Source organism: Heliangelus exortis, chromosome 23, assembly GCF_036169615.1.
Source record: "Heliangelus exortis chromosome 23, bHelExo1.hap1, whole genome shotgun sequence".
In the NCBI taxonomy this organism is placed as follows: Eukaryota; Metazoa; Chordata; class Aves; order Apodiformes; family Trochilidae; genus Heliangelus; species Heliangelus exortis.
Genome location: NC_092444.1, coordinates 1,976,003 through 1,995,538, shown reverse-complemented (window position 1 = coordinate 1,995,538; position 19,536 = coordinate 1,976,003). Strand labels below are relative to the sequence as shown.

At 53.5% G+C, this 19,536-nt stretch overlaps 1 protein-coding gene across 1 annotated transcript; it reads left to right on the top strand.

Annotated features, from left to right (window-relative positions):
* The first annotated feature begins 3,134 nt into the window (after window positions 1–3,134).
* SLC2A1 (solute carrier family 2 member 1) lies at window positions 3,135–17,881 on the top strand. Its single transcript, XM_071766833.1, has 10 exons — window positions 3,135–3,315; window positions 9,009–9,101; window positions 13,204–13,364; window positions 13,509–13,749; window positions 14,588–14,750; window positions 14,834–15,021; window positions 15,102–15,206; window positions 15,319–15,420; window positions 15,706–15,909; window positions 16,160–17,881. Exons 1-10 carry the CDS (start codon window positions 3,298–3,300, stop codon window positions 16,355–16,357), a joined length of 1,473 nt encoding a protein of 490 aa, XP_071622934.1. The 5' UTR covers window positions 3,135–3,297; the 3' UTR covers window positions 16,358–17,881.
* The last annotated feature ends 1,655 nt before the right edge of the window (window positions 17,882–19,536 follow it).

Genomic DNA, 19,536 nt, shown 5'->3' with positions numbered 1-19,536 from the left:
GGGATGGATGGGATGGGATGGGAGGGGATGGGATGGGATGGGATGGGATGGGATGGGATGGGATGGGATGGGATGGGATGGGATGGGATGGATGGGATGGGATAGGATGGGATGGGAGGGGATGGGATGGGATGGGATGGGAAGGGATGGGATGGGATGGGGTGGGATGGATGGGATGGGATGGGATGGGATGGGATGGGATGGGAGGGGATGGGATGGGATGGGATGGGAAGGGATGGGATGGGATGGGATGGGGTGGGATGGATGGGATGGGATGGGATGGGATGGGATGGGATGGATGGGATGGGATGGGATGGGATGGGATGGGATGGGATGGATGGGATGGATGGGGTGGGATGGGATGGAAGGGGATGGGATGGGGTGGGATGGATGGGATGGGATGGGATGGGGTGGGATGGGGTGGGATGGGATGGGATGGGATGGGATGGGATGGGATGGATGGGATGGATGGGGTGGGATGGGATGGGATGGGGTGGGATGGATGGGATGGATGGGATGGGATGGGATGGGGTGGGATGGGGTGGGATGGGATGGGATGGATGGGATGGGATGGGATGGGATGGGATGGGATGGGATGGATGGGATGGATGAGATGGGGTGGGATGGGATGGGGTGGGAGGAGCCGGGGCCGTTCAGGGGGTCCCATCCAGCCCGGCTCCTCCCCCCCGGCTTTTCCCGAGGGATTTTCCGCCCCTTGCACCCCAAAATATTCCCGGGAAAAGGGGGGGGAGGGGCGCCCGGCTCCCCACGGCCCCAGCCACGCGAGTTTTGGGGAGGGGTTGCGTGGGGATCGCTCGGGGGGGGGGCGTTTGCACCACGGGTTTTGCACCACGGGTTTTGCACCACGGGTTTTGCACCAGCCGCGGGCTTTTTTTCGGGGTCGGCGTCTTGTGCAGGGTTTGCACGAGGCCCGGGGCGTTGCACCAGGGGCAGGGGGGGTTGCACCACGCGTGGGGCATTGTCCTGAGTGGGGGGGTTGTTCTCCCGTGGGGGTTGCGGGCAGGGGGTTTGCTCGAGGGTGTTGCACAGCCTGGGGGGGTTTTGCACCACGGCCGGGCTGTTGCACAAGGGGCAGGATTTTGCACTGTGCGCAGCGTTTTGCACAACTGATGGGGTTTTGCACCACGTGTGGGGTATTGCACCAGGCCTGGGATGTTGCACGAGGAGTAGGATTTTGCACTGTGTGGGGCCTTTTGCACCACATGCAGAGTTTTGCACCATCTGTGGGGGATTGCACCAGGTGCAAGGGATTGCACCAGGCCTGGGATGTTGCACAAGAAGAAGGATTTTGCACTGTGTGCAGCATTCTGCACCACAGACGGGGTTTTGCACCACGTCTGGGCTATTGCACGAGGCCCAGGCTGTTGCACGGGGACAGGGACATTGCACAAGGTTCAGGATTTTGCACAATGTGCAGTGTTTTGCACCACATGTAGTTTTGCCCCACGTGTGAGCTATTGCACCAGGCCTGGGCTATTGCACGAGGCCCTGGGTGTTGCACAAGGAGCAGGATTTTGCACTGTGTGTGGCATTTTGCACCATGTGTGAGCTATTGCACTGGGGCCAGGTGATTGCACCGTGCACAGGGGTTTTTGCACCACTCTTTTTTTTTTTTTTTTCAGCACATCTGGGGGTTTGCACGGGGCATGAGGTTTTGCACCACGTGCAAGGCATCAGGTGCAGGGGATTTTGCACAGGGATGTTGCACCAGCTACAGAGTTTTGCACCACACAGGGGGGGTTTGCACCACATGCAAAGTTTTGCACCAGCAGTGCTGGGGTTGCCCCGTGCCCATGGTGGTGCAGGGTGTTGCACAAGGGGGGGGTTGGGCTGCAGCCTTGCAGTGGTGCAAGGGGCACTGCAGCTGAATGCAGCCACGTGTGTGCACGTCCATGTGTGCAGAAGTGTGCAGAGTAGTGCACGTGTGTGGGTGAGCACAGGCACACGCGCATGTACAAGCACATTGCACACACATGTGTAGAGGTGTGTGCACTTGCACACTCATGCACAGACCCACGGGGCACACAGACACTCGTGAACTTTGGTGAGCTGCATGTGTGCACACATGTGCAAGCACACGGGTGTGCACACTCACGTGCACAAGCGCAGACACACACGTGTGCACACACACGTGTACCAGCACACCTTCACATCCTCACACACACACTGGTGCATACACATGTGGACACACAAGCACACACAGATGTACACAAACACACATGTGCATTGCACACGTGTTCGTGCACACGTACACTCACGTGCACACGTGAACACACGTATCCTCACACACTCACATGTACACACAGACACGCACACATGTACAGGTGCACACACACATTACATACGTGTGCACACATGTACTCTCACACAGGCACACACATGTGCACACACAAGTACACACATGTACTCACACACACTCACACCCATGCACACGTACACACACACACGCACACACCCACACGTGTACACACACTTACACACTCACGCACACCCATGTACACACCCACGTGTACACACGTACTCACACACACTCTCACACACAAGTACACACATGTTCACACTCACAACTGTGCACACACGCACACAGATGTACTCACATGCACACTGACACTCACACCCACTCACACACCCACTCACAATCACACACACTCACACCCATGCACACACACACTCACACTCACACACACCCACTCACACTCACACACACCCATGCACACTCACACACCCACTCACGCACACTCACACTTACACCCACGCACACCCACTCACACTCACGCACACTCACACTTACACACACTTACACACCCACTCACCCAGTCACGCACACTCACACTCACACCCACTCACACCCACTCACACTCACGCACACTCACACTTACACACTCACACTCACACTCACGCACACTCACGTGCCCTCCCCCCCCCCATCCCCATCCCACGTGCAGCCCCGCACGCGCTCCCCTCTCCCCCCTCCCCTCTCCCGCCCCCCCCCCCCTCCTCTCCCGCCCCTCCTGGCCCCGCCCCCTTTCTCCCTTTCCTTTCAAGCCCCGCCCCCGCCTTTTCCCCGCCCCCCGGGGCCCCCCTTGGCCCCGCCCCTCCCTTTCGCCGCCCAATCAGCGCCTCCGCCCCGCGCCGCCGCGCGCGCCCCGTCCGCCCGCACTCTTAAGCCGCTTCAATGCCCCCGCCGCGGCCGCGCGCCACCGCTCCGCTCCTCTGCGCGCCGCTCCGCAACCCCCCCCGGCCCCCGCCCCGACCCGCACCCAGCCCGGGGCCGACATGGAGACCGGCAGCAAGGTGAGAGACCGCGTCCGGACAGACCCCCCCCTTCACCCCTCACAGACCCCTCATCCCCTCCCCTCAGAACCCCACCGCACCCCCGCCCCGCGTTACACAACGCGCCCGCCCGCTTCGAGGAGGAAAAGGGGGAAAAAACCAGGGGGGGCCCGCACCGCACCGCCACGGCGGGCAGCGTGGGTTCCGCCGCGGTAAATAAGCGTGTGTGTCCCCCCCCCCCCCCTCCAAAATTTTTTAATAAATCGCCCCCCGAGTAATTAATAATTAATAAATAACCCCCCGAAACACCGCGCCCCTGCGCTCCGTAGCGCGCTTGGGAAACAGGTTTGGGGTGACCCCCACCCCCCCCTCCCCTTTTGGGGTGAGGAAAGGCGAAAAAGGGCACTTTTTTTGGGCGTGTTTTGGGGAATCAAGGAAAAGAAGCAGGGCCCAGAAGTGCCCTGCGTGGGGTTTGGGGGGGGGGTGCAAGGATTTTGGGGGGGGACCCCCCATCCCAGCGATGTTACGCGGGTCAGAGCGCAGCGTGGGCTCTTCTCAGAGCTTTGGTCCCGTTCCCCCCAATCTACCCCCCCTAAAAAAAAAAAATTATTTAATATTATTTAATAACCCAAACTCCTGCGGGCGGTTGGCAGCGGCTGAGCCCTCCCGGAGCCTCGTCCGGCCCCAAAGAAATGGGGTTGTGTTGGGAGGGATGGGGCAAAGCTGCGACATCGGGCCCTAAATGAGGAAAGGGAGTTAATTGCGGGGGGGTCATTAAGGGAGAGCCCCGGGGTCCCCTCGCCGGGGATGCCCCCCCCCGCCCCCGATATCCCCGCTTGGGAGAGTTTGGGGTTTATTCGAGCGCGTAGGGTGGGTTTTAATTTATTTTTTTTTTCTGGGGAAAGCAAGAAAAACCTCAGTCCGTGGCGGTGCAGGGCGTTGGGCAAGGCGTAATTAAAACCAAAAAAAAATCAGATTTCCCCCAAAATCAGATTTCTGTGCCAGTTAAAACCTCCTCTTCCCCTTCCTCCCTATTGCCATTCCCCCCATTTCCTACGCCCCCCTCTTTTCCACTTATCCCCTATATTTGGCGCATTAAGAACACCACTAATTTAACATTGTTTTTCCTATTTTTTCCCACTTTTTCAAGCTGGCTCCGTCCCAGCGCCTTGTATTTTTTTTTTTTTGGGGTGGCGAGGTGTGGGTTTGGGAACGTGACGGCCGGCAGCGCCTCGATGGGGGTTGGAATTCTAAAGAAATTCCCTCTCCTAAGGAAGAAATCCGATGCGGTGCCGGCCGGGCTCAGCTCCCGGGCACCGAAATGGAGCCAGGGCCACCTCTGCCTCTCTATAACTCCCTCATTAGATACCATTTGGGTTAGAAAGAATTAAATATCTTTTTTTTATAAGGTAATTAATTGCAGGGACATTCTCTGCTTAAACCCAGAGCGTGTTTTGTGCGGAGGGGGGGATGGAAAACAGGTTTTTTTTTGTTTTTTTTAATGGATGCACCCAGGATGCTGGGGGTGCCCTCTCCATAACACCCTCATTAGATACCATTTGGGTTAGAAATAATTAAATATCTTTTTTTTATAAGGTAATTAATTGCAGGGACATTCTCTGCTTAAACGCAGAGCGTGTTTTGTGCAGGGGGGGGGATGGAAAACAGTTTGTTTTTGGTTTTTTTTTGTTTTTTTAATGGATGCAGCCAGGATGCTGGGGGTGCCCTCTCCATAACTCCCTCATTAGATACCATTTGGGTTAGAAAGAATTAAATATCTTTTTTTTATAAGGTAATTAATTGCAGGGACATTCTCTGCTTAAACCCAGAGCGTGTTTTGTGCAGGGGGGGGATGGAAAACAGGTTTTTTTGTGTTTATTTTTTTTTTAATGGATGCAGCCGGGATGCTGGGGGTGCCCTCTCCAAAACTCCCTCATTAGATACCATTTGGGTTAGAAAGAATTAAGTATATTTTTTTATAAGGTAATTAATTGCAGGGAAAATTCTCTGCTTAAACCCAGAGCGAGTTTTGTGCAGGGGGGGGGATGGAAAACAGGTTTTTTTGTGTGTTTTTTTTTTTTTTGGATGCAGCCGGGATGCTGGGGGTGCCCTCTCCATAACTCCCTCATTAGATACCATTTGGGTTAGAAAGAATTAAATATCTTTTTTTTTATAAGGTAATAATTGCAGGGACATTCTCTGCTTAAACCCAGAGCGTGTTTTGTGCGGAGGGGGGGGGATGGAAAACAGGTTTTTTTGTGTTTATTTTTTTTTTTAATGGATGCAGCCGGGATGCTGGGGGTGCCCTCTCCATAACTCCCTCATTAGATACCATTTGGGTTAGAAAGAATTAAATATCTTTTTTTTAGATGTAATTAATTGCAGGGACAATTCTCTGCTTAAACCCAGAGCGTGTTTTGTGCAGGGGGGGGAATGGAAAACGGGTTTTTTTTGGTTTATTTATTTTTTTTTAATGGATGCAGCCGGGGTGCTGGGAGGTGGGGCTGAGCTCTCCCACTTAATATTTAATTTTCTTCAAGCGGGAGATGTTTTCCTCCCCACGGAGCTCTTTTGCGTGCGAAAACATCTCCCGGGCTCGTCGCAGACGCTCTTGCGGTTGCCAAACTCGGAGGGATGGTGTCGCCGTCCCCAGATGACCTTTAGGAAAACAAACCCAAAGAATAATAATAATTATTAATAAGAAAAATACCCCTTTCCCCGCCTCCGCTTCCCCTCACCCCCAGTTTTTCACCCGCACCTTATAATCCCCCCCCCCCCCCCCCGCCCCTTCCCGCAAACCCGGAGCCGATCCCCGCGGTGCCCGCAGAACCCTGCGCGGTTCCCGTGGCACATGCCGCGGGTTTTACGCGGGTCTGGGTGGGTGCGTAAGGTTTTCCCAGGCTGGGAGCCAGAGGGTTGTCCCGGGCTTGTGATCCTGGGGATTTTCACAAGTGCGGGAGATGCTGCCAGGCTGCAAAACCCCCCCCCCCCCCCCCGCAGCCATCCCGGGATGGGATGCTTTGCAATAAAACCTCGTGGTTGGTTTTTTTTTTTTTATTTTATTGGTTCTTTAAATGTGGATTTTCCTGAAATTCCCTCCTGGGACACTTCTAAGAAAAAAAAAAAATTCAATTTTTTTTTTTTTAAAGAAGGATTATTTAGTTCCTTGTTCCAGTGGCATCCCCAAATCTTCCTGTGCTGCAGGAAAAAAAAAAAAAAGACTTGGAAAAGTTTGGGTTTGGGAGGGTCTGCTGTCACCCCATGGGATGATGTTTCCTCCGAGAGTCCCGGCTTCCGTGTTCAAGTGCTGAAGGAAGCAGGAAGCAGCAAAAAAAAAAAAAAAAAAAGCAACACAAATATATTAAAATTACAAGCCCTGTGCTCACCTTCCTGTAAGGCAGAGAGGAGCTGGTAGTGGGAGGGGGGGAAAAACAGGAGTGTTGGGTATCTCCGGGCTGTAAAGAAGTTTATTGACCAAAAGCAAGACGGGGAAGTATGTTGGGTTGTTGTGGTTTGGTTTTTTTTTTTTTTTTTCTCCTTCTCAACTCCAAATAAAGCTGCTGTTTTTTTGGGAGCACTCAATAAAAAAAACCCACCCAAGCCCGTGCGTGGTTTTGCGGGAGTTTCCCATTCGAGGCTGCCCTTAAACATCAACATTTCTATTTTTTTTTTTTTTTTTTCCTTTTTTTCCCACCCCCTCCTAACTCGCCATCTTGAGCCTCTCCTTTAATGGCGAGGTTGAAGCTGGATCGGGCCGGGCAGCGTGTTTGGAGCTGGGAAGCCCGAAGGGAGCGGGAGGAGCTGACTCAGAGTGACCCTGCCTGGGGAGAGCCTCCCAAAAATCTCAGCATACAAACTCTGCCTCCTGGAGCTGCTGCTGGAGCAGGAAAAAAAAAAAAATCTCATCTTTCTATGAACGTTAAAAATGCACAGAGTTTTTTTACCAGAGGTTAAAAATATAAGTTGAGGTTTGCTTGGTTTTTGGCTAGAAGTTACTTTTATAAAGTGGTTTTTTTTTGTTTTGTTTTTTTGTTTTTTTTTTTTTTTTTTTGCTAGAAGTTTCAAAAGACAAGTTTGTGCTTTTTTTTTTTTTAATGGAATTAATTTTCTTCCTTAATTCTGTGTGGGGCAGTGGCTGGTGTTGGAATGAAGAGGTGTTGCTACCTGCCACCTTCCCGGAGCAAAGTTCATCCCGGTGTGATGCATCCCCATCCCTGTGGCTCTGACTCACCTGCCCTACCTGGGGCATTGCCCTGCAGCAATCCTGGCAGAATTGCTACCCAAAAAAGTTTGGGATCACCTGCCCCCCCCCAAAAAAAAAAGAATAAGTCACCCAAACCCCCATAAACCCCCCAAAAATAAAAATATTTCTGAAACGCACCCGAACCCCCCCGGTTTTGAACAATTTTCACTCAAGCACAGGTTGCTTTTGGCATTCCTGGTCCTTGCCCATCCCAGCTTTGCAGAGCAGTGGGGTGGTGGGTGAGGTTGGAGTTGGGATTTTAGATTTTTGGGAGGTTTTTTCCTCGTTTTTCTGGGACGTCAGCCACTTTCCAGCCTGGTTTTGCCCTCCCAAGTGGCGCGTTTTTCTTCTCGGGTGGGTTTATTCAGAACCACTGAACAAAACCAAGTGCCAAAACCTCCCTGAGTAGTTGTGTTGGGGCCAAGCCTAATTAATGAGCTTCATTAACAGGCTGGCTTTATTCCCTGCTGCTTTTTCCCTGCAAACTTTCAAGGGAGGGGGGGGGAAGGCAGCTTGGCTGGAGAGGTGAGGTCAGCGAGCAGCATTTATTTACATTTATTTAAGAAAAAAACCCTTCAGAAAACACTTCTCAAATAAGAAAATATCCCCTTTTTTGGGACATTCTTGCTTTGCCATCACTGAGTGAGGGGTTTAGGTGTTTAGGTGGGGTCTGGCCAGCCCCAATCCCTTGGGAATATGGGGAGCATCCCGATGTCAGGGGGATTCACCTGGACCTGGGATAACTGGAGAGGCTCTGACCCTTTTTCCCTTCACCACCACCCCCCCAAACTAAGGGGCTTACAAATTTCCCGTGGATCATCCCAAAGCTGCTTAAGTGGGAATGTCGGATCCTGGTTCTTGGAGCTGAGTGCTGGGAAAATCTCCTGCCTGGGATAATTGGGCCCTTAACGAAGGTGGCCCAAGCGCTGGCCTGCCCTGACCTTGCTCCCAAACAAGGCTCTGATTGTGGCTCTGCCTTAAGCAGGAGGAAGAGGAGGAGGGTGAAGGGGTTGCCAAATAGTCGGGGGTTTTGCTTCGTGACTGTTAATTAGGCTCCCGGGGAAAAACTTCGTTAGCAGGAGCTGGCTGGGGCATCCTCGTCCCGGCGCTGTCACCGTGGTGTCCCCCAAAGCATCTTGTGCTGCCTGGCTGTCACCTGGAGCTCTCAGAGGGGACCCTACCAGCCCAGATAAAACCTCTCTCCCCAGTCCCCAGGCAAAAAAATTCCTGGAATCCCCAAACAATATTTTTTTTAAGCCCAAACCAGTGGTTTTCTAAATTTATTATATTTTTTTCCCCCTAGCCCACGAGGATGCCATGAAAAAAAAAACAAGTGTTCTCCTTCCCAGATTTACTCACAACCCTCCCGAGCATCCCTCCTCCTCTTGCAGCTCCCTGGGGGAGCCTCTCTGATGTAGGATTTGGCTGTACCCCCCAAATTTCACCCTTTTTCTCCTTTTCCCCCCCCCAGATGACAGCTCGCCTGATGCTGGCTGTGGGAGGAGCAGTCCTGGGCTCCTTGCAGTTTGGCTACAACACTGGTGTCATCAATGCTCCACAGAAGGTGAGCCCAGCACCCTCCCTGCTGCAGAATTCCAACACACACCCCACACTTGAAAACAAACACACATCCCCTGCCAGGCTGGCTAAAATAGTACATCCCTGCTTACTGCCTCTAATGGGATTTGGTGAGAAAGGGGGGGGGGGTTGTTATTTAGTTCTTGCCTTCCCAGGAAAATTGTGTTTTTTTTCTTTGCTTAGTGTTTTTGGGTTGGTTTGTTTTTTTTTTTTATTTTTTTTCCGACAGGAAGACTCCTGCAGGATGCATTCTGGGTGGGGCTGGTGTAACTTTTAACCTTGGATTTTAGCAAAAGGTCTGGGAGTTCATTGGGGTTTGAGTCATATGGGGCGGGGAACGGGGCCGGGATGGGACAGAGGGAGCAGGAGGTGTTTGCTCCTTCCCCTACTGCAGTGCCACAGCCTTCCAGCCATTGGGGGATTCATGGGAGCCCTGAAAAACTTGAGTTCCCTCAAATTTCCTGGCTTTTTGAGGTGTTACATTTTTAGGGAATGTTAGTTTGGGAATTCCACCCGGGTGCCCTGGGTAGAGCTCTGCTGTTGGGGTGCAGTGTGGGAGGGCAGAGCAGAGCAGGGTCCAGCAGAGCCCATCCCCAGGCACCCCCCCAGCCCCTGGGGCTCCATCCCATGTAATTAAACCCAGGGAGGCAGGATTATTAATCCTATTACCAGGGCAATGAGCTGCAAAATCACACCTTGAGCCCTGAGAAAACTCCTTGCGGGAGAGAAGACCCCAGGGGCAAAAACTTCCCAGCCCCCCCATCCAAGCTGGAATGAGCATAAAAAGCCATGAATTTCTTGGAGGGGTCACACAGGGAGTGTTCAACCACCTCGAGTTGCTGGGACTGGGTTGGACTCAGCCAGGAGCTGCAGCTCCTGCTGGTGCTGGAAGCATCTCTGTGATTTTTAATATCCTGAACGTGGACCCAACCATCCTGGTGCTGGTTCTGCTCTGGATACAGGTGCTGGGAGCAGTGTTGGGAAGCAGCATGGAGCTGGGGGATGTGGGAGGCACGTGTGGAGCTGCCTTCTGACCCACCCAGTGCTCCAGAATTCCTGCCTGACCTCCCAGCCCAGCATTCCCAGGATCTTCCTTGCAGCTGAAGGGTTCTCCTGAGCTGCTCTGGGTCACTGGGCCCTCCAGATTGAGCTCTGGTTCCTACAAACCCCCAGCAAAGCAGGACCTGGGGGCTGCCTCAGTTTCCCTGGTGTGTTTTTGGCATGAATTTCCCCCCCCCCAGCACCCCCACCAGCTTTGGGGTGCAGAGCTGATGGGTCAGGGCTTTGGGGTGCTCTGGATGGGGCAGGAATCTGGGCACTGGGATTCATCCCACCTTTGTGGGAGGGGGAGCACTGGGGGGGGTGGAACTGGGGGTGCAGGATTGGGGTGCATGAGGTTTGGACTGGGGATGTGTTGGGGTGCAGGATGGAGAAACCCCAGGATACATGGGGGTGCTGGGCAAGGGTGTGCCAGAATGAATTGGGGTGCACAAGGGTGCAGGATGGGGGTGGGGATGGATCAAGATTAATTGGGGGGAAGGGTTTCAGGTTGGGTGCAGGATTGGGGTGCATTGGGATTAATTTAAAGGTAGGATTAGATTTGGGATGCACTGGGGTGCAGGACTGGGATGCATTGGGATTAATTTAAATATAGGATTAGAGTTGGGATGCACTGGGGTGCAGGATTGGGATGTGTTGGGGTTGGAATGGGGATGCATCAGGGTGCAAGACTGGGATAAATTGTGCAGGACTGGGGAGGGATGCCTTGGGGTTGGGATCCAGGCCTGGGATGTGCTGGGATGCAGGATGGGGGTGCAGGAGTGGGGTGCATGAGGGCAGAGGATTAGGACTGAGATTGGGGTGCAGGGGGCTCAGGACTGAGTTGTAGGACTGATTCCTCCTTCCCCTGGCTGTGGAAATAAGGATGTGAGAGGGAGAAACCCCCAACTTTGGGGAAGTGGAATGATTTTTTTTCATGCTCCTCTCCCCTGAAAGTTGTGATTTTTCACCTCCAACAAGCAGCCCAGGGTGGCTTTGCCATCCACCCTTTTTTGGAGGAGGAAAGGGGTCAGGAGGGGGTGTTTGGGTGTTACTTTTGGACAAGGCAGTGCTGGGGTGTCCACTGTCCCTTGGATTTTTCTTTTTTCTGCTTCCTGGGGAAGGTTTAGGTTGGATATTAGGAAAAAATTCTTTGCAGAGAGGGTGCTCAGGCACTGGAATGGGCTGCCCAGGGAGGGGGTGGATTCTCCATCCCTGGGGGGTTTTAGGAAAAGCCTGGATGTCTTTTAGGAATGTTTAGGAAGAACCACTGAGTCCATGGGCTGGGAACCACGGGGGGAGTGGAGCAAGGGTTGGACTTGGTGATCCCAAAGTCCTTTCCAACCCGGATGATTCTGTGATTCTTTGGGGGGAAAACTGGAGGATTTGGAGAAAGGTGGGAGGAATTTAGAGCCCTGCAGTGTGTGCAGAGATCTGCTTACCCAGAGCCTGAGCACTCCTGGGTTCTCCATTTATTATTAATGACTTGTTTTGCTAGAAAAAGGGAGAAAAGCCTCCAAAACCTCATCAGGGGCTGAGCACGTGTGGGTGGTGAGGTCCTGGTGCTGCTTGATGTCCAGCAGCACCTTTCCTCTGCTCCTCCCTCCAGCCAGGGCTGTTACTGACCCCTTGGTTTCATTGTTTTGGGTCTGGGTGACCCTTAAATAACTGCCTTGAGGCTTCTAGCTTCAAAAATACACTTAGAAAGAAATGTATATACAAAAAAAAAGACGTTCTGCCAAGACAGTAATCCAAAACAAGCCCCAGGGAGTGTCTGGGGGGGTGGTGAGAAGGCATCAGCCTCTTGGGTGACCCTCTCACCTTCCTCCCCCATCTCTGCTGCCCTGTGGGGGGTGAGACCTCCAACAAGCAGCCCAGGGGGGGCTTTGCCATCCCCTCTCCCTTTTCCCTTCTTCCCTCCCTTTTTCCTCCCTCCCTTTTCCCTCCCTCCCTTTTCCCTCCTTTTCTCCTTTTTCCCTCCCTCTCCCTTTTCCCTTTCTCCCTCCCTTTTCCCTCCCTCCCTTTTCCCTCCTTCTCTCCCTTTTCCCTCTTTCTCTCCTTTTTCCCTCCTTCTCTCCCTTTTCCCTCTCTCCCTCCTTTTTCCCCCTCTCTCTCCCTTTTCCCTCCCTCCCTCCCTTTTCCCTTTCTCCCTTCCTTTTCCCTCTTTCTCTCCCTTTTCCTTCCCTCCCTCCCTTTTCCCTCCCTTCCTTTTCCCTCCTTTTCTCCTTTTCCCCTCCCTCTCTCTTTTCCGTCTCCCTCCCTTCTCCCTCCTCTTCTCCCTTTTTCCTTCCTCTCTCTCTTTTCCCTCTCTCCTTCCCTTTTCCCTCTTTCTCTCCTTTTTCCCTCCTTCTCTCCCTTTTCCCTCTCTCCCTCCCTTTTCCCTTTCTCCCTCCTTTTTCCCCCTCTCTCTCCCTTTTCCCTCCCTCCCTTTTCCCTTTCTCCCTTCCTTTTCCCTCTTTCTCTCCCTTTTCCCTCCCTTCCTTTTCCCTCCTTTTCTCCTTTTCCCCTCCCTCTCTCTTTTCCCTGTCTCCCTCCCTTTTCCCTCCTCTTCTCCCTTTTTCCTTCCTCTCTCCCTTTTCCCTCTCTCCCTTCATTTTCCCTTTCTCCCTTCTTTTCCCCTCCCTCTCTCCCTTTTCCCTTTCTCCCTTCCTTTTCCCTCTTTCTCTCCTTTTTCCCTCCTTCTCTCCCTTTTCCCTCCCTCCTTCCCTTATCCCTCCCTCTCTCCCTTTTCCTGCCTGCCCTGCCCCAGGGAGGAGCGTGACCTCCCCACCACCACGGGGCTGTTTTGGCACCACCAAGGCTCTCTCTCCCTGGCAGGGTGAGCCCAGAACCCGTCTGGCTGCATTTCCCTGGCGAATCCCATCAGGTTTCCTCCCTGGGATTGGAGCTGGGCCACCCCCTGGCTGCCTCCTGGCTCGGTGACACACGGCCTTGTGAGCCACAGGGCTGGAGGTGGCCGGGTAGTCGGGGACACTGGTGGCCCAGTTGAAGTGGGGATGGGTTTTTAACCCGTGGATTTGGTTTTTCTCTGTCTCCCAATTTTTCTGCAGGTGATTGAGGACTTTTACAACCGGACCTGGCTGTACCGTTACGAGGAGCCCATCACCCCTGCCACCCTCACCACCCTCTGGTCCCTCTCTGTTGCCATCTTCTCAGTTGGAGGAATGGTTGGGTCCTTTTCCGTGGGGCTCTTTGTCAATCGCTTTGGAAGGTGAGCACCCAGTCTGGGGGGAGTCCCAGCATCCCAGGGACACCTCCCTCTTGCCAAATGTTGGGGGTTTTGAGTTCTCCTGATAACTCCTTCGACCCCTCCGACCCCCTTGGTCCTCCTCACCCTCTTCCCTTCCCTCCCCAGGCGTAACTCCATGCTGATGTCCAACATCCTGGCCTTCCTGGCTGCTGTCCTCATGGGCTTCTCCAAGATGGCTCTGTCCTTTGAGATGCTCATCCTGGGACGTTTCATCATCGGGCTCTACTCTGGCCTCACCACTGGTTTCGTGCCCATGTACGTGGGTGAAGTGTCACCCACTGCCCTGCGGGGTGCCCTGGGGACCTTCCACCAGCTTGGCATCGTCTTGGGCATCCTCATTGCACAGGTGAGTGCTGGAGAACCATCTGGGGGTTCTCTGCCCTCATGCACCCCACTCCTGCACCCCCATCCTGCATCCCAGCACATCCCAGGCCTGGATCCCAACCCCAAGGCATCCCTCCCCAATCCTGCACAATTTATCCCAGTCTTGCATCCCAACACATCCCCATTCCAACTCCAACACATCCCAATCCTGCACCCCAGTGTATCCCAACTCTCACCCCATCTTTGGGGCTGGGGATGAGGGGGGTTAATGCAGCATGGAGCTGGGGCTGGAGGGATGGTCTCAGACTCTGAGGAGGTTGGGGGTGGGCAGCATCATGGTGTGACATCTCCTGGCCACCTGGAAGCAGCAGGTCCATGTCCCTCTGATGGGTGCCCAAGCCTGGAGAGCACCCAAGAGCTGCAGAGTTGGGTCCAACATGAGCTGGATGAGGGTGACTCCTCTGATGGGTGCCCAGGCCTGGAGAGCACCCAAGAGCTGCAGAGTTGGTTCCAACATGAGCTGGATGAGGGTGACTCTGATGGGTGTCCAGGCCTGGAGAGCACCCAAGAGCAGAGAGTTGGGTCCAACCTGAGCTGGACAAGGGTGACTCTGATGGGTGCCCAAGCCTTGAGAGCACCCATGAGCTGCAGAGTTGGGTCCAACATGAGCTGGAGAAGGGTGACTCCTCTGATGGGTGTCCAAGCCTGGAGAGCACCCAAGAGCTGCAGAGTTGGGTCCAACATGAGCTGGAGAAGGGTGACTCCTCTGATGGGTGCCCAAGCCTGGAGAGCACCCATGAGCTGCAGAGTTGGGTCCAACCTGAGCTGGACAAGGGTGACTCGACCCCTCTGATCCTCAGGTCTTCGGTTTGGACCTGATCATGGGAAACGACTCCCTCTGGCCTCTGCTCCTGGGGTTCATCTTCGTGCCTGCCCTGCTGCAGTGCCTCATCCTGCCCTTCGCCCCCGAGAGCCCCCGCTTCCTCCTCATCAACCGCAACGAGGAGAACAAAGCCAAGAGCGGTGAGTGACCCCGTGTCCCCCAGCTCACCCCACCAGGCAGGAGGCTCCCGTCCTCACCCTCCCCCCTCCTCACCCCACCTCAGTCCTGAAGAAGCTGCGGGGCACGACGGACGTGAGCAGCGACCTCCAGGAGATGAAGGAGGAGAGCAGGCAAATGATGAGGGAGAAGAAGGTGACCATCATGGAGCTGTTCCGTTCCCCCATGTACCGCCAGCCCATCCTCATCGCCATCGTCCTCCAGCTCTCCCAGCAGCTCTCGGGGATCAACGCCGTGAGTCCCGGGGGGGGGCCTGGGTGTCAGACCCCTGGCCTTCCAGACTTTCCTTTCCTCACATCCCTGCCCCTTTGTAGGTTTTCTACTACTCCACCAGCATCTTTGAGAAGTCGGGCGTGGAGCAGCCGGTCTACGCCACCATCGGCTCTGGGGTGGTGAACACGGCTTTCACCGTGGTGTCGGTGAGTTTGGTGCCACCGAGCTCTGAGCGGGGAAGGTGGAGGGGCAGAGGGCTTTCCCTCTTTCCCTCAGGCTGGGGTTGTGCTGATGGTTGTGCCTCTCTCCACCCAACAGCTCTTCGTGGTGGAACGGGCGGGACGCAGGACCCTGCACCTCATCGGGCTGGCGGGCATGGCGGGGTGTGCGGTGCTCATGACCATTGCCCTGACACTGCTGGTGAGTGATGGGTGCTGGGGGGGTTGGTGGGCTGGGAGGACGTCCCACGTGGTGCCTCTCACCCTGCTGGCTTGGAGGAAGAGGTGTGGTTGGAGAGGAGGAAGGGCTTCTCCTCCTCAGGGAGGTGGTCCCAAAAATCCAGGCTCCAGTCTGGAGAAGCCTCTCTGCATTCCCCACCAGCAGCCCTCTTGCTCGTGTCCCAGCATCATCATCTCACCCCCTGTGCTTCATCCTCACCCCCTTCACCAACCTGACCTTCTCTCCCTCTCTGTCCCCTGGACCTAGGACCAAATGCCATGGATGTCCTACCTCAGCATCGTGGCCATCTTCGGGTTCGTGGCCTTCTTTGAGATCGGTCCAGGCCCCATCCCGTGGTTTATTGTGGCAGAACTCTTCAGCCAAGGCCCTCGTCCTGCTGCCTTCGCTGTTGCTGGGCTCTCCAACTGGACCTCCAACTTCATAGTGGGCATGGGCTTCCAGTACATCGCGGTAATCACCTCCTGCTGCTCCCATGGGTGCTGGGCTGGGTCACCTACCTGCAGCCCAAAAACCTGCACTGAGGTTGGGTGAACACCCTGAGGGAAGAGGGATTGGGATGGGATGGACCTGACTTGGGATGCCCCGTGGAAGGAGGCCCCAGGTCCCAGCCCAACACTTGATGATCCTTTGGGTGGGCTCCATCGCTTCTCTGGTTTCCCCATCCACCCCCTCACCCTTCCTCCTCTTCCCTCCTTCCCAGCAACTCTGTGGCTCCTACGTCTTCATCATCTTCACGGTGCTGCTCATCCTCTTCTTCATCTTCACCTACTTCAAAGTACCCGAGACCAAGGGTCGGACCTTCGACGAGATCGCCTCGGGATTCCGGCAGGGGGGAGCGGGCCAGAGCGACAAAACCCCCGACGAGTTCCACAGCTTGGGTGCTGACTCCCAGGTCTAACCCACCCACTTCCCCCCCCCCCACCACCTCCCAGACTTGGGTGGGTTTTGATTTTTAAAACATTTTGTACAGAGACAGCAGGACCGGGGCTGGCGGGCAGACCCCAGCTCCCCCACTGGCTTTCTGGGGACAGACTGACCGATTTTATTATTTTTTATTTTCTGCTAGTTTTTTTTTTGTTTTGTTTTGTTTCGTTTTTTCTTCTTGTTTGTTTTTAGCTGGTTTTCATGTCCAGGATTTCAAAGCCAGTAGATGTTTTACAAACCCACCACTTGGCCTCTGCCAGCGGGAGGGAGGTGCCCGGTTTGGTTTTTAACGCCAGGAACGGAGAGGAATCACGTAGCCACAGCTTCTAAAGCTGGGAACTCATTGTTTGTTTTTGTTTTTTTTTTAATGTTCTAACCGTAGGAAAATCACCTAAATTGACTAAACCGACAGTTTTTAAAAATTTTATTTAAAAAAAAAAAAAAAACCAAACAACCCCCCGAAAAACCCAAGAAGTTCTTTTTTTCCAAGCATTTCTCACCAATTTCGAGCCCCCGGCGGGTTGGCAGGGTCAGGCTGCAGCCTCAGCTCTGCCAGTGGCTTCTCCTCTCCTCTGCCTGGATTTCAGGGAGGAGGGGGAGAGGTGGTGGGGTTCTGGGGGCTGCTGTTTTGGGGTTAATCTTGGCAATATTTGCCTGCTGGTGGAGCCGACCACAGCCACGCATCCATTTCCCGCTCTGTGTATAGACTGGAAGATATTTATATTATATATATTTTTGTTCAATGGTTGTTGATAGTAGACATTTTAAGTTATAGCGTTTCTGATTCGAGGAGCAAGAGTACTGTAAATATTCTATATTCACGTTGTATAATGTATACAGAAAAGGAAAAAAAAAACCCAAACAAAAAGCAACAAAAAAAGGAAAAAAAAAAAAAAAAAAAGGTACCGATGCGAAGGTTTAGTTTTCTCTAGAGATCAAGAAGCAGCTTGGACAGGGTTAGGATGACTTTTGTATCGTTCATTACCTGCACTGTAGTTGTACCTATTGCACTGAAGTTCAGGCTGTAGTATATTAAAAAAAAAAGAAGAAAAAATACTGTCCTTTTCCAGCAAAACTGAACAAAAACCTCCCAGGCCCCCCTCACAAAGTGCATCCCCCCAGCATGCAGCTGCTGTGGGAGCTGCTGGCACATCCCCCAAGCCCCAGGCTGGTTTGTTTTTAACTGGTAATCTTCCTTTTTATTTATTTGTCTGCTTTGGAAGTGAAGACACTTGGAAGAAAATCAAAGAAGTGGGGGGGGAGAAAAAGAAAAAAAAAAAAAAAAAATCCCTAAAACCAGCCTGTGCTGAAGTGGTGTGTGCACAGCAGCAGCAGCATCACAGCACCCACTGTGCCAGCATGTGTGAGCTTTTTTTTTTTTTTTTTGGTTTTTTTTTTTGGTTTTTTTTTAAAAGAAATACCTACAAATAAGTGCCAAGAGGAAAAGTGAGGTGTGAGGTGTGCAGCAATAAAGGAAAATGTCTGCAGCGACCCCCCAGCCCGCGTCCTCTGCCTTTTTTTTTGCTGGAATCTTGGGATCCAGGGGGGATCTTCCCTGCTCCTTGCTGGCGGATGAAGAGGTGGGGGAAGCTCAGAGGGTTCCAGCTCCACATCCTTCTCATCCTGGTGGGCTCCGGGGGTGATGGGGATGATGGAGAAGAGGTTGTGGGAGGAGAGGGTGAAGGAGCTGGGGGTGTTGAGGCTGGAGGAGGTTTAGGGGAGCCCTCGTTGCCCTCTCCTGCTGCCTGTGGTGAGGTGGGTGTTGGCCTCTTCTTCCCCACCAGGGAAGGTTCAGATTGGATATCAGGAAAAATTCCTTCAAAGAAAAGAGTGGGGAAGCACTGGAAGAGGTCGCCCAGGGAGGTGGTGGAGTCACCAGCCCTGGGGGTATTAAAAAAAGGGGCAGATGTGGGGCTTTGGGAGATGCTTTAGTCCTGCACTGATGGGCTTCATGATCCTAAGATGATTAAGGGAGTGGAACATCTCCCTTATGAGGAAAGGCTGAGGGAGCTGGGGCTCTTTAGTTTGGAGAAAAGGAGACTGAGGGGTGACCTCATCAATGTTTTCAAATATGTAAGGGGTGAGTGTCAGGGAGATGGAGTTAGGCTTTTCTCAGTGGTGACCAGTGATAGGACAAGGGGTAATGGGTGTAAATTGGAGCATAGGAGGTTCAAGTTGAATATCAGAAAAAATTTTTTTACTGTAAGGGTGACGGAGCCCTGGAACAGGCTGCCCAGGGGGGTTGTGGAGTCTCCTTCACTGGAGACATTCAAAACCCACCTGGACACGTTCCTAGGGGATGTACTCTAGGGGGCCCTGCTCTGGCAGGGGGGGTTGGACTAGATGATCTTTCCAGGTCCCTTCCAACCCCTAGGATTCTATGATTCTATGATCCTGAAGGTCTTTTCCAACCATGATTCCAGCATTCTCTGACTCCATTTGAATTCCCTGCCTGGAGCCTTGACCCCATAACAGCCCCAAACCTCCCCCAGCTCAAACTGGGGGCTGTGGGAGCTCCTCTGCTTGGGGTCTGCACCCCAGTGGGGCAGGAGGTTGATTTTTCTCTTGGCTTATTTTTTTATTTTCCCCTTGAACAGGGGAGATGCCAAGAGCTGCAAGCCTGAACACTTTCGGGCACAGAAATGCTGATCCTGGTCACTTCAGGCTCCTTTCTATTTCTTGAAATCCTTCTTTGCCCTGAAGTGCAGGTGCTGGAAGTGGCTGTTCCAGCGTGCTGGGAGGAAATAGCTCTTGTAAAAATTTTTTCAAAGCTCCTACAAAGGTTCTTTACTTGCCCAGGGCTCTTCTCTTTGCCTGTGCTAAAGTTTCCATGCCCAGCCCTCGCCTGGTGCTGCTCCCGGAGTTGCTCAGCTCTCCAGAAAGCTGATTTTCACACCATTTTTTGGTGTGTTGTGCAGGCAGGAGCGGTGCCCCCCAGCCTGGCGTGTCAGGCAGGCTCAGCAGAGCATCCCCAGGGATTTACCTCCAGCAGCTCCAAATCTCCAGCACCGTGACCCAAATCCTCTGTGCCCCGAGGCACCGTGCCAGGCAGTGCTGTCCCCAGCCTGTGTTGGGGGGGGGGGGGATGGATGGGTCTCCCCATTGGGGATTTTGGGGGTCTCCCACCCATCCAGTGGCCGTGGGGCTCCCCCC